This window comes from Oncorhynchus mykiss, chromosome 20 (genome assembly GCF_057628025.1).
Source record: "Oncorhynchus mykiss isolate SJ-2025 chromosome 20, ASM5762802v1, whole genome shotgun sequence".
Classification (NCBI taxonomy): Eukaryota; Metazoa; Chordata; class Actinopteri; order Salmoniformes; family Salmonidae; genus Oncorhynchus; species Oncorhynchus mykiss.
Window position 1 is genome coordinate 38,045,462 of NC_143041.1, and position 14,818 is coordinate 38,060,279.

Genomic DNA, 14,818 nt, shown 5'->3' on the forward strand with positions numbered 1-14,818 from the left:
TACCTAGCTGGCATGAAAATGAACCACAGGAAAAGCATCCTCCATTTGCTATTTAAGTGCAGAGATTACATGTATTTTTCCCCCCTGCCCCTGCTTCCAGACAGGTGCATGATAGTGGTTCATTCTAAATCCAAACAAATTTCACACATATATTATTTAGTATATGTAAAGACAAGATTAAATCAATAAATAGTGTGATGGGTGTCAGTATTAGCCTATCACTTGTGAATTATACTGTATATTTATCCCTTGTGAATGATGCCCAGCATAAGGCAAGAAACAATGTATTTTTGTGACTTTTTTTAATCATAGATGCACATCTCATGTGTACATTGACTATAGGACTATATGTTTTGATAAGGTTTGTAACTAAAGTGGTCAAATAACTTCTTTAAAAGGGGTGTAAAGCCTAACTGGCATACATAAGCAGCGCATGAGTTTCAAGTTTGGGGGAGATAATTTTCACCATAAAAATGCACCTTTATAATAAAAGCATTACATGCATAATTGCATTTGCTGTCACTTTTGATAATGGTGTTTTCCCGCTAATGGAAAACTGCCGTGTGCGCATTTCTGCGCTTATAATGTGAAGAAATAGCCTAATAGTTCATCAAATTTTAAGCTCAACGTTGTGATCAGTTTGTCAGCCTCATTGCATTTTTTTAACGTTTTTTTGATGGTAGTGGTTGTATTAATTTGTAACATTTGTTTCTCGCACAGAATAGAATAGATCACCTTTTGTACTATGGGGGATAGTAGATTGATAGTAGACTAGCACTTTTGCTGTTTGTTAGGCTTACTCATCTTGTTGGCTGATGAAAAGGATGCGGGCAGTTGCGTCCCTGAAGTGTCTGTCTTCACTTGTAGCCTGTGAGAAAGACCCAATCACGTAATGGAGAGCCATATGAGTGAGAAGTGCTTCAGGGCACGCAGCACACAGCACTCAGGGAGAAGGGAAGGGGATGCCGCCAGGAAATTCGAGGCATTATCAAGTGCTTGTCAAATTGTGAATGAGAGACTGATGAAGTGTGTACAGCCTGCCTTTCAACCAACTTTTTCAAATCATCATGAGAGTTGCATCATTCAGCCTTTGAATGTATTAAAAATCAAAACATATAGGCCAACGTTTGTAGAACAACTAAAGTTTGATTAATAACTCTAAATTAAGCATATAGGAGTACCTATTTATTTGTTAACCGCTCAACATAGAATAGCCGCATGTGCACACTCCCTCAAATCGTTTGGAGAAAATATCCTATCTATTTTATTCAGCTTTGTATTTGTCATGCTATAAAATAATATCAAAAATGCCACGGAATTCTAACCAAATCTTGTCTGCGAAATGAACAAGTGTAGCCTACAACTCAGAGTATGCTATTCTGTTATTCTGAAATAGACTACATTTTCTTCATGTCATGTTTCTTTAGACCTGTCTAAAATAAATAATGATTACTTGACAATCACCGGCTGACGAAATTACGTGACTGCCACAGCGCTACTCATCACACAGGTGTAGTTCATCCAACCACCTCCGCTACACTTCCTTACCTGAAAATATAGTATAGTAGATATTGGATATTGTCCATTGAAGCATGTCTCATGTTACACATAGTGCTGCACCTGTTGACGTGTATAGCCTTATGATGTGTACAGCCTTATGATGTGTACAGCCTGACGTGTATAGCCTTATGATGTGTATAGCCTTATGATGTGTATAGCCTGACGTGTATAGCCTTATGATGTGTATAGCCTTATGATGTGTATAGCCTTATGATGTGTACAGCCTTATGATGTGTATAGCCTTATGATGTGTATAGCCTTATGATGTGTATAGCCTTATGATGTGTATAGCCTTATGATGTGTACAGCCTTATGATGTGTATAGCCTTATGATGTGTATAGCCTTATGATGTGTATGGCCTTATGATGTGTATAGACTTTTTTTGTCCAGAGCTAAATATTGGAGGTCTGTTGTTTTCTTCTCTGCTACATGATAATGGTTGTACCAGATATTCATCAGGCCAGGAAGAGGGATGTGTTTCTGCGCTGTTAAATAAATTATACAGCCGTAATGATAGAAGCAGGCACACTGAAATCACACAGGAAATCTGATCAATGGTGATGACAAACTCCCTGGATGTCCGTCCTACAGAAAGTAAAACACTTCATGATCGAGTCACTGTCTTTTTTGTTATGAAATACGTGTACTGTATGATATGATATGAACGAATGGAGAGGTGAATGAGACAATACTACCTCTACCTCTCCAATTGTTCAGAAAAGTTATGTTTAGACCAAGATCCCCAAGCAAAGCAAATGATTCAATACATTGATTATGCCTCAAAGGCGATCTGTATCATGCCGTCACACAGTAGATGTAGAAAAAAAGGGTTGCAAAAGGGTTCCTCGGCTGTCCCCATAGGAGAACCCTTTTTGGTTCCAGGGAAAACCGTTATTGGTTCCACGTAGAACCCTTTTGGGTTCCATGTAGAACCCTCTGTGGAAATGGTCCTACATGGGACCCAAAAGGGTTCTACCTGGAACCCTTTAAGATTCTAGATAGCACCTTTTTTTCCGGAGAGTGTAGAACATTTTAACGTCGATATGTGAAGTTGCTTTAGTCAATTCACAGAAACTGAAAAGCCTAAGTATGTGGATTTGAGGTTAACAATAGTGTTTGCTGAAAGCAGTGACTGAGTGTGCAGACTACACAATTAAGATAATTATTCATTTTGAGAGATTCTTTATCCTCTGGAAAGCTAATGAATGGGAGACCACAAAGGACAGGTTCACAATTCGATGTTTCCAATAGGAGAAATATGAGGAGCATATGCATAACCACGGTAGCAATTGAAAGGGAACAATTATGGGGAAATTCTCAGAACAAAGGTGAGGACGCAACAGTTCACCTGAAACAAGGCCGGATTTAAACATTACACTGTTGATCTTATGTGCATTTTACTGTACTTTCTGCAGCCATTTGTTGATAATGAAATCTGTAAATACTCTGGATATATTCAGTAACATTACAATAATATTCATCCAAAATTTGGGGCAGACAAAACAATTACAAGGGCTTGAGCGAGTGGTCTACCGGTAAACATACTGTAAGCTCATTCTGTTCAGAACAATCCGGAACAATCCTGTGTATGATCATTGTAACTGTGCATAAAACATAGTTATCATGAACATTGATTCTGTAAATTACATTAGTTTTATAATATGGAAATGTGAAGTGCACATTTTGGCTAAACGGGTGTGTAGTATGCATGTGAGTTTAAAAGGCTACAGTACTTAGGGAAAGCCAATGGTCTTGTCCCAGTAGTGAGCCAGTAGAGTTGTACTGATGTTTTGGGGATTTAGAGTTATCTATTATTTTGAAAGCTAGAAAGTAAACAAAAGTATTTCATATGTTGTATAAATTTATAAAACAAAGAAGACTATTTTGTTTTCACTAGTATAATGTCTGTCCCTCAGTTTTATGTAATTGGTGTTACCACCTTGAAAATCAGGAAGTACAAAAAGATATACAAGAACCTTTGTCTACTCCCGCTCCTCCTCTCTGGAGCTCGTTGTCGCCAGTTTACTCATTATTATGCACACCTGTCACCATCGTTACGCGCACCTGCGCCTCATGAGACTCACCTGGACTCCATCACCTTCCTGATTACCTGCCCTATATCTGTCGCTCCCTTTGGTTCTTTCCTCAGGCGTTATTGTTTCTAGGTTTCATGTCTGTACGCTACTTGTGTTTGGTTTGTTCCATGTTAGTTTATTTATTGTTACATTCACTCCCCGTACCTGCTTCCCAACTCTTAGCGTACACGTTACAAACTTGAACATTTCCTCCAGTGGCAAACTGTAATGGGGGAGGGGTCTTTATTGAACACAATTATTACCTATTCACACCCTTTTAGTAGGTCATAGATTTGAGGATTCCATTGATAATTTGTTGCATCTAAATTTGAAGTGTCATTGGTGATACTCAATTTAAATGAAGGGAAAATTCATAGTGAACAAAATTATTTATCATATCACTTAAATAATTGATTTTTAAATGGTTAATGACATTAGATTTGAGCATCTGAGATCTCCATTTAAGAATATCCTAAATTACCTCAAATGGGTCATTGGTGTTACCATCATTGGTGTTACTACTACTGGTGGCACAATGTTATCAGAATGGTAAAAACAATGAAAAGTCATTAAGCGGACATATTTAGATGTACCTAAATACACTTTAAAAAAATGGAATGATGAATACCTTTTTTCCAAAATGCCATGCCCAAATGCCACCGCAATTCAATAACGACCCATAGACAATGTTGTCCTAATGGTACTGCATCTATCCCACACAATAACTTAGCACGTAAATCTGACTGACTAACATAATTGCGGCAAATTGGGTTCATGAAACACCTGAGTAATGTGTTAATAAAACCCCAGAATATTCCTAATTGCAATTCAGAAAGTCAGTTCCGATTTATTTTGATATGACAGACAGTTTTTATCCAAAGCGGCTCATTATAAGTGCATAATGTTATTCACATGGGTGGCCATTGGAATCAAACTCACCGTCCTGGTATAACATGCGCCATTCTCTACCAACTGAGCCATAAAGGACCACACAGGACCATCATTGGTCAACAACGGTGCCCTTTGCCAAATTTACGCAAGGCTGTTTCATACGCACAGAGTGGGATCATACCTGTAAATAATGGTATCCTAATGGTGCTGCATATCTACCCCACCCAATAGTTTAGCACCTACATCTGATTGACAAACATAAGTAATGCTGGAAGAACCTTTTTCCTTACATTTTAATGTTATTGAATTGTAATTTTGAAAGATTGTTATTAAATATCATACATTTTACATTGCCTGTAGATCAAAAGAGTCCAGTAGACATATATCAATGTTTGATTTCTAACTTCAGTCTATTTAACTTATCTGTCATAAATGTGAATACAAGGTGTGGATGAAATGTCAGTTCTGTTTTGTTTAATGGTTAAATGGTGTTGCAGAAAGCTCACCGTGGTTCATTTAGCTACTGGTGGAGTTGTGAAACCAGGAAATGAAAGTGTGGCTGTAACCTCACATCTGGTAGGGGCACCACCTGGGATGGTGCTGGGCTGCAGGCTACTTCTAGGTATAACATAAGGCTCAGTAACACAGAGCCCACAGTAGAGATGTCTGCTGTGCAACACAGCAGGTTGTAAGCTTAAATCCCATAGCATGGTCATTTACCTCCAGGAGTATGACAGCTCCATGTTTCCCTCTCATTGCTCTCTCATTGCTCTCTCATTGCTCTCTCATTGCTCTCCCAAGGCAAAGGTTCAATGAAGGAATTGATTTAAGATAAAGAAAACAATTAGCTCTTGTAGGAGAGTGTAAAATGTAATGCTTAAAGTGGTATATGATATTTTATGAATGCTGTTCTTTGTCATACTTATTTTAAATAAATAAATTGAACTAGTCAAGTCAGTTAAGAACAAATTCTTACTTACAATGACAACCTACCGGAGAACAGTGGGTTAACTGCCTTGTTCAGTGGCAGAATGACAGATTTTTACCTTGTCAACTCGGGGATTTGATCCAGCAACACTTTCTGTTACTGGCCCAACGCTCTAACCGTTAGGCTATATTTATATTGATTAAAGTGGTGTGATGTATTCATATCAAAGCAGGTAATTAACAATTAAATCCGATCCAATATTGGCACTTACTTTAAATGGTATATAATCTATGCTTATAACTCTGCATACCTCTACCTACATGCAAGGTAAATAACATGTCCTATTGAATGATAATGCTCTTTGTCAGACAATGAACATATCAGGGAGGGATGGAGGGAGGAAGGGAGAGAGGGAGGGAGGAAGGGAGAGAGGGAAGAAGGGAGGAAGGGAGAGAGGGAGGAAGGGAGGAAGGGAGAGAGGGAGGAAGGGAGGAAGGGAGAGAGGGAGGAAGGAGGAAGGGAGAGAGGGAGAGAGGGAGGAAGGGAGGAAGGGAGGAAGGGAGAGAGGGAGGAAGGGAGGAAGGGAGAGAGGGAGGAAGGGAGAGAGGGAGGAAGGGAGGAAGGGAGAGAGGGAAGAAGGGAGGAAGGGAGAGAGGGATTGGGGGAGGAAGGGAGAGAGGGGAACGAGGGAGAGAGGTAACTCACATAAGGCACATTTTCCACTCACAATAATGTCAAATGAATTATGCAGTAGATTGTTAATGTTGTACATAACTATTGCACACACAGGTACAGTAATTCACTCAAGTCACCTTATTGGGGTCACTGAGGTTATAATTTACTGTTTACCTTGGTGTATTCATTTTGACCATGAATTGCTTCATTTTTGGTTTGGTTATGTGTTTTAGTGTGGATTCCTTTGTGAGATAATAAAAACGCATGCGTCACATTGGGTGACTGCTGTTTGACTTGTTCTGGCTGTGTTTGATGCATTGAGACTGGTCGGATACCACTCCCTTGGGGTCAACTACATCGATTCAGTAACATGCACAAAGACGTAGCACCATAATAAAAAAATGACCTCCAATAGGTAGGAGGCATCAGAAGGAAGAACATTTTATTATGCAGCGCAGTGGAACAGTAAGGTGAACCCTGTCGTCTGAAATAGATATTAGGTCATACATATTCATGATTGGGGAAAGAGACGCTTAGTCAGACACTCACACACATGCCAAATGAGTCACAGTTTTCCCAGTGAACATAGTTTAGGACGCTTCAAGTGAGAAGAACTGTCAAACACACTACGTGTATCCCTTCTGACTGGTTACAGATGAGTGTGTCCAACTGTCAAGCACTGTTTTCTAATGCACATCTCAGTACTATGTCCTCAGTTCTAAATTCTAATGGTTAAGAGGAAAATGGTAGATTGGTAATTGAGTAACTATCTGGCCTTTTGTCTGGTTTGGTGATTGGTCTTATTATCAACAAAGATTGTCATGTTAATGCAGAATATGACCTTGTTTTACAAAAATATCCGTGCAAGGCTTATTTGTTTGTTGCTTTCACATTGTGCTTTAAAAAAGGAATATATAGGTTACAATACTGTACATTCACAACTAATCCATGTTAGGGTTGCACAATATATTATGATTGATATCGCAATGGTTGTTGGTAAAGTCATTTTCTATAAAATCATTATGACTCAAGAGAGTGGGTGTCCTTGTGTTTATTGTTGTTAAATTCATAAGCTCTTATTCAATGGTTGTTCAATACAATGGCTCATATTCAATGGTTGTTCAATACATATGCTCATATTCAATGGTTGTTCAATACAATGGCTCATATTCAATTGTTGTTCAATACATATGCTCATATTCAATGGTTGTTCAATACAATGGCTCATATTCAATTGTTGTTCAATACATATGCTCATATTCAATGGTTGTTCAATACAATGGCTCATATTCAATTGTTGTTCAATTCATATGCTCATATTCAATGGTTGTTCAATTCAATTGCTCATATTCAATGGATGTTCAATTCAATGGCTCATAGGCAGTTAAAAGCTGTCTTTATTTTGGTGACTAACTTTTTATTTAGATTTGTAATTTTTCTTTTTCAGAGGGGATTACAGGTACATATCCTCCCTCTCCACCTGGAAATCATGCTTCCCACCCCACATACCGAATAACTACTCAAACCTTTCCAACTTCTGTATTCACAAAGGGCTGCAGCAGGGTATATAGATCGTCCCTGACCTCTTGCCGTCTAAGCATGCTTTTTCAAAGATTTCAATAGTTTGATTTCTGTGCGAGACCTTCCTGCTAGCGGGCTGGGGTCACCTGGCTACTTTACTGCATTCTCCGGAGAAGGCAGGTGTCACCGAGCCAGCCACAGCATACGCAGTCAGCAGATGTTAGGGATTAAAGGGACTAGAGAGGTCATGGAGAAGTTCACCTGGGGTGTCAGTAAGGAGTCTGAGGGGTACAGAGTGGTAGGTGTATGAGTAAGCGTTCTGATTTCACTTAGCAGTGGGTTGCTACATTCAAATCACTATTCTCCCTGTTCAAGGCTTTTCAACTAGGCCTCTGTACGTGTGTGCAAGTGGAGAGGAGGGGATTTTTTTTTGATATTTAAGAAATCTGGATACCTGAGCACAATTTAATTTTTGTGGAAAGGATCCTATGTGAGTCCCTGGCACAATAAAACGTTCACAGTGTTTAGAAATAATGCTATGGACAAGTCTCACTCCAAAGTAGGAAAGATCTCTAAACCCTATTCAGTTTGATACCCAAAGGCAGTTTATAATTGTGGTGTTTGCTGGAGCCTCAACACTCCTTCAACTTGACAGTAGCTTCACTGAATCAAATTCACAACATCATTATTAAGTGGCGTTTTCAAAGCGGCACTCACTGGAAGTGTCTCATTTTGAGTTCAGTTTAGCTCCTTTATGTGAGACTCAGTTGAAAGGAATGAGATTATGGGAACAAGACAGCACCGGCAGTGTGTTCCAATCCAAAGAATCTCAAAGGGATTCTGTCATGTTTGAAAGAACTATGCAGTTCAATTTGCTGAAAACCTCCCTGAATCAACCAAGTTACTGGGACTTTTCTGTCAGTCTGGGAAACTCACTATCTGCAATGTCGGATAAATGCGTTCAAGTAAATTCTAAGTATTACCTACTTTAAATCCACCCTGAATCCAGCCCTTGGTATCTAGATGTAAAGCAACATCAGTATTTTTCAGAGGGCATTGATGACTGTAAAGGATCAAGGACTGAGGCAAAATGTAAGGATCATTAAGCCAAGATGTTTAATATGCAGGAAAGACATCAAGGAAACCCAACTTCCTTGGGACCAGTAACTGGAAACCATAATGAGTTGATTACTTTACAGCCAGACTTTTGAAATTCCATGTGGTTCCTTCTTCACACAGGGAACTGCATAGCCTGAACTAGCGCCAACATTCCAGACTTTGTAAGCTTAACTTGGATGTCTCTATGGAGACACAATGTACAACTTTCCCCAAAATACTGTTACACTCGCTAACAGTTAGGGCCACAAGAGGCGCAATTCAATCAAACTTGTTTTGCAGCATGTATGCAGTGCTGTGCCCCATGGTCAAACATAATTACAGTTTGAGAACACAACTAGACACAGGTACTTCTACTTTGTGTGTGTGCTGTGGGCACAGGTAGATTGTGAACATTGGTACGGCATAGCATGAGAGAGGCATTGACTGAATTCACCCCACATGGTCATGCAGTACGTGCACCAGTATGTATTCGTCTCATGAACATTGTTGTACCCTTACAAGCTGGTAGCCTAGTGGTTAAGAGCACTAGACAAGTAATCAAAAAGTTGCTTGTTTGAATCCCAGAGCTGACTAGTTGAAAGAAATCTGTCAATGTGCCCTTTAACAAGGCACTTAAACCTAATTGCTCCTGTAAGTCACTCTGGATAAGAGTCTGCTAAATGACTAAGCAATAGGCTATTTTATATTGCTTTCACTATTCATTCTTACATGGATATCATAACTATCATCCTACACAGAGGCTTAAGGCCTGAATGGAATGTAGAATGGGAGCAGCTTTCTGTTGGAGAATTCCTGGAGTTCATTGAAAAGGAACAAAGCCTTTCAGGTTTGTCTGTAACTGAGACAAAAGCAGCAACACATATACAACCAGCCAACAGCCTCCTGCTGTGAAGCTCTGCCAACAGAATGCACTTTACCCTCATCTTACTCACAGCTTTGTTTGTCATAATGGTGTATAAATAGATGGAGCTGAATTGCTCTAAATCAGAAATGTTGAGGAGGAAAGTAGGGGGAGGGGGAGGGGGCTCTCTCTCCAAGTGAGAGATCACCTCCACCCCCTGCTGCCTGTCTTCCTATCTCTACCATGCCCAGGTCTCTCTAGTATTGTTCTACAAGAGTGGCGCAGGTTCATAATTCTTAATTCTGCAGAGCATTCATTTGCCAGTGACAGAGGGGGATCCCCAGAGAGGACAGGTGACAGCTTCATTTCCAGCTCCTTAATGTTTCCTGGCTGTATGCCTTTCAGTCAACTCTCCCAAGTGCAATAAAATGTATCAATCAACAAATATCATTGTTCGGCACAATGGTTCTCCAACTCATGACTGTTTCGTATGCTTAACCTGACAGCTCATGTCAACTACTCCGGTCACTATAAATAACTTTGATGATGAGCAAGTTATGCTTAAGGACTGAATTATCCTGGTTTACGCTGTAACAGACCTGGGTTCATATCTTTTTACAAATACATTAACTGCACTAGATTAAGCCTGCCTGGCACACTACTTACCTGGAACACTATTGAGCTTGCCTGGCACACTAAAGGTGCTATCTAAAACCCTTAGAAGAACCCTTTTTGGTTCCAGGTAGAACCCATTTGGTTTACATGTAGAATCTTTTCCACAGAGGGTTCTACATGGAACCCAAAAGGGTTCCTATGGGGAGAGATGAAAAACAATTGTTTCTAAGAGTGTAGAACCAATTAAACTGTACAATAAGAAAACAAATAAGCTAGCATATGAAACCGGATCTTCTCTGTCAATGACAAGAATGTTGAGGAACATTTCTGTGGAAGTTCTGTTTGCATATCTAATCATTTATTCTTGAATACCTTTTCCTACAGAAATTGAAAAGTATGAGGGGGATGAGTTGAGAAAAGATGGTGACGTCAAGAAATACCTCGATGTCATCAGTAACAAAAACATCAAGCTCTCGGAAAGAGTACTCATCCCAGTTCAACAGTACCCGAAGGTAAGACAACCACACCTGTACTGTTTCGTTTGATCTGTTTATTTATTCATCAAATGAAAACAGCCAACAAAGAAGGAATACCAATGCTTTAAAGAAACACCAAATGCATATTTGTTAGAAACTCTAAACAACGTCAACATGGGGTCTTGGCAGTGGAAAGACAGATGGAATTGGGACCATATTGGCCATCTTGAGGGCTAAGAATAAATAATTACTGATGCCATGTTGTGGTCCCTACATCTGTGCATCTGGCTGTGCTGTGGGATTGACTGGCCAGTGTGTGTGTGTGTGTGTGTGTGTGTGTGTGTGTGTGTGTGTGTGTGTGTGTGTGTGTGTGTGTGTGTGTGTGTGTGTGTGTGTGTGTGTGTGTGTGTGTGTGTTGATGATCACATTGCAGTCTTCTGTCAGGAGGAGTGGGACAGTGTGGGGAAAGCTCCAGGGTCTGATCCACCGTGTCTAGCCGCAGATGGTGGGTGTGTTAGGCACAGCGAGAGGAGCATATGATTGCAGCTGACTCATATGGGATCAGGGTGGGTCCTGCCTGCTTCCCTCCTCGCTGTCTCTGTGCTAGAAAATAGAGCTCACTGACTGGGAGACGTGCTGAGGCTATTCATTCATGAGTCATCATCATGTTTGTTTGTCGTTTATTGTGTGCTCACCCACAGTCATCATTAGTATGCCGCTGAAAGGCATCTCTTCAGAGATAATGTTGAGAATGTATGTATCTGAGTCAGGGTCGGCTCTAGCCTTTTGGGAGCCCTAAGCGAAATTTGGCTGTGGGGCCCCCACACCAAGCAGGCAAAATACATGTGTGGACCCCTTTTGACTGAAAATGCATGTTTTAAAGTACCTTTCCTACAATTCTACACATTTTGCCATGCTTGGTGTGGGAAAATGTTGCAGTTTTAAAGCAAGTTTTCTGACCGCTTATGTCGCTTATGGGCTTATGCCCTGATTAGAGTTATGGTTAAAATCCCTTGACATGCATTTATTGTGTATTCAGCTGTACATTTATTGGTAATGTCTGTGCTATGGTCTTTCAGAAACACTCAACTCTTAGTGTTGATTGGGAAACAAAGTAGAAGGAAAGTCAAACCCTGAAATTTGTGATGGCAGTCTGAAGTAAATTTGGATTTTGTTTTTGTGTTTTGTTTTTGTGTTGGCAGAGGATAAACCAACTATTTAAAAATAAAATCTTTCTTCTGATGTGCCACTTTGAGTCTCTGACAAAGAGATATCAGTGTAGTTACAAAGCGCCATGATGTTTAAAACATTACAATCCCATTACATTCAGCTCACCGGAATTTTCTGAAATAAGGCCATACAGATGTAGGCTCTTAATTCGTTCACTCTTTTGTTGCTGACTTGTAGTGTATTTGAGTTTTAAAAAGGCTTCTAAAGTTTGTCATTTTCACTTTTTAATGTCAGACTTGATTTGCCCTAATTATTATGATATAATAATTCACATTTCATGTTGCTGCAGGATTATTTAAAAATTGACCCAAATTAAGATCCTACATGTGTATTATTTTGTGAAATTCATAGATTTATATCATTGGCAACTGTACATGCTGCACAATATTAATATTCTAGCTTTTTTATTTGTCCTTTGTAACTACACAAGTCAGTTAAGAACAAATTCAATGATGGCCTACACCAGCCAAACCCGGACGACGCTGAGCCAATTGTGCACCGCCCTACGGGACACCCAATCACAGCCGTTTGTAATACAGCCCGGATTTGAACCAGGGTGTCTATAGTGACACCTCAAGAACTGAGATGCAGTGCCTTAGACTACTGTGACTCTCAGGAGCCCTTACATCAGCGCACATCCGCTTACATCAATGCACTCTCTACAGATACAAAGCAGTACATTTTTTACAGTTGAAAATAGTAAGTATTATAGTTAAGCAGTTTACTGACCTTGATACACGCTTTTATGCTACTCTGTCAATATAGAATGAAGGAAGAGGTGATCAATGGTCACAGATTGGAAATATAATTGACGCTATGAAACATATTGACCATATCTTTGAAGGACACCAAGACCAAACACCTTTCCTTTCATACTTTTCTTTGTCTGCCACCTGTGACCTGTGACTAAGGGGCCCTCATTCTACCAACTTCTGGGAACTACTGTAGCTGCTGGCAACCAAGATCTTAACCGACTGAAATGAGATTGAGAGTTTGCATTGTGGGTTATCATTCTGTTGCATGTCTTGAAGGTAACTGTACTGAGATTTTTAAATTTAACCTTTAATACTAGGCAAGTCAATGATTGATGTTTGCAAGACCTTTCCCTAAATTGAACGAAGTCTGCATGGTGATTAAGGAGGAATAAATTACATCTTGTCCTTTATCATGTTGTATTTATCAAATGATAACAAAAAAAAGCTAAATTGTATATCAACCCATTTTAGTTATCACAAGTCATTGAGAGATCTGTTGCCCCTTAGGGCATGCACATAGGACCAGTTTTTCAAAAGTTATTCATCTGGATTTCGCCTATCGGATAGGGTTAAATGCATAGAAATCAGTGGCGGTCAGAACCGTTTAGATGAGGGAGGACAATTTTTTGTTTTCATGAGCATGGCCTTATTTCTATTTCTATTGCAGCATATTGGATGACTGTCATTCATATTCCATTCACCCATTTCAATGTAACAGTCAGAGGTTTAGGCTTCATGATACTCAAATGTTCCCTATACCCATCATGAGGTTGCTACAACCTAGCCTACCAGTTGAAGGTTACAACATAGGTGTACAAGGTCAAGAGAAACATTTGAGGTGACAGACAGTGACACATGGACAGACAGTGACACATTCAATACCACCTTACACACTCTTTCCTGCCTCTAGCTGATCTAGGACGTGAGGCCTGATCAGCGACAACGATGAGACAGCCTATAGGGAGGAGGTCAGAGACCTGGCAGTGTGGTGCCAGGACAACAACCTCTCCCTCAACGTGAGATAGACAAAGGAGCTGATCACGGACTACAGGAAAAGGAGGGCCGAACACGCCCCCATTTACATCGACAGGGCTGTAGTTCCTCTGGTCAAAAGTTCCCTGGTGTCCACATCACCAACAAACTATTATGGTCCAAACACACTAAGACATTTGTGAAGAGGGCATGACAATGCCTATTCGCCCCTCAGGAGACTGAAAAGATTTGGCATGGGTCCCCAGATCCTCAAAAAGTTCTACAGCTGCACCATCGAGAGCATCCTGGCTGGTTGCATCACGGCCTGGTATGGTAACTGTTTGGCTTCCGACCATAAGACGCTACAGAGGGTAGTGCGTATGGCCCAATACATCACTGCGGCCAAGCTTCCTGCCACCAAAGACCTATATAGGAATCAGTGTCAGAGAAAGGCCTAAAAAATGGTCAAAGACTCAATGACTTGTGTGACTGTTCTCTCTGCTACTGGATGGCAAGCGGTACCGGAGCACCAAATATAGGTCCAAAAGGCTCCTTAACAGGATCTACCCCCTAACTAACCTGACTAACCTTGCCTAACTTGTACTCCTGCACATTGACTCAGTACCGGTGCCCCCTGTATATAGCATCGTTATTGTTAATTTATTGTGTAACTTTTTTTGGTTTTTTTGTTTATTTAGTCAATATTTTCTTAACTCTATTTCTTGAACTACATTGTTCCGATAATGTAATATCTGTGCTTTATTTATAAAATATTATCCATTTTGTAGAACATAATTATTTTGCGTGATGATTTGGACCTTTCAATAATTATTCTATTGTTTGAAAGTTTTTAGTCACTATTCAACAGTTTGATACACATTTCAATGATAACATATTATGAAATGTAATAACAGCTATTGAAAATATTATCTTACAATAAAACTTTCAATCAAAGTTTCACATTCAACCTTTTAGTGTGAAGAAAAAAATGTAATCACCTTAACATGTTTTATAATATTTCAAAACATTTGAAAATCCAAAGATCCTCATCAATATAAACGACAACACTAACCATTGTGAATTTACAAACTAAAAGGCACAAAGTGTGCATGTGTGTGATGCTGTCTTAGTCCATGCATTTGTTTCAAACCACAAGCAT

At 39.7% G+C, this 14,818-nt stretch overlaps 1 protein-coding gene across 1 annotated transcript in view; it reads left to right on the top strand.

The window, feature by feature from the left end:
- The window catches only part of LOC110499362 (KH domain-containing, RNA-binding, signal transduction-associated protein 2), a 111,426-nt gene that overhangs the window by 10,087 nt on the left and 86,521 nt on the right, over positions 1–14,818 (top strand). Inside the window, exon 2 of the mRNA XM_036956221.2 lies at positions 10,611–10,738. Within this exon, the coding sequence (XP_036812116.2) occupies positions 10,611–10,738 (128 nt within the window). The remainder of the gene's footprint in view (positions 1–10,610; positions 10,739–14,818) is intronic.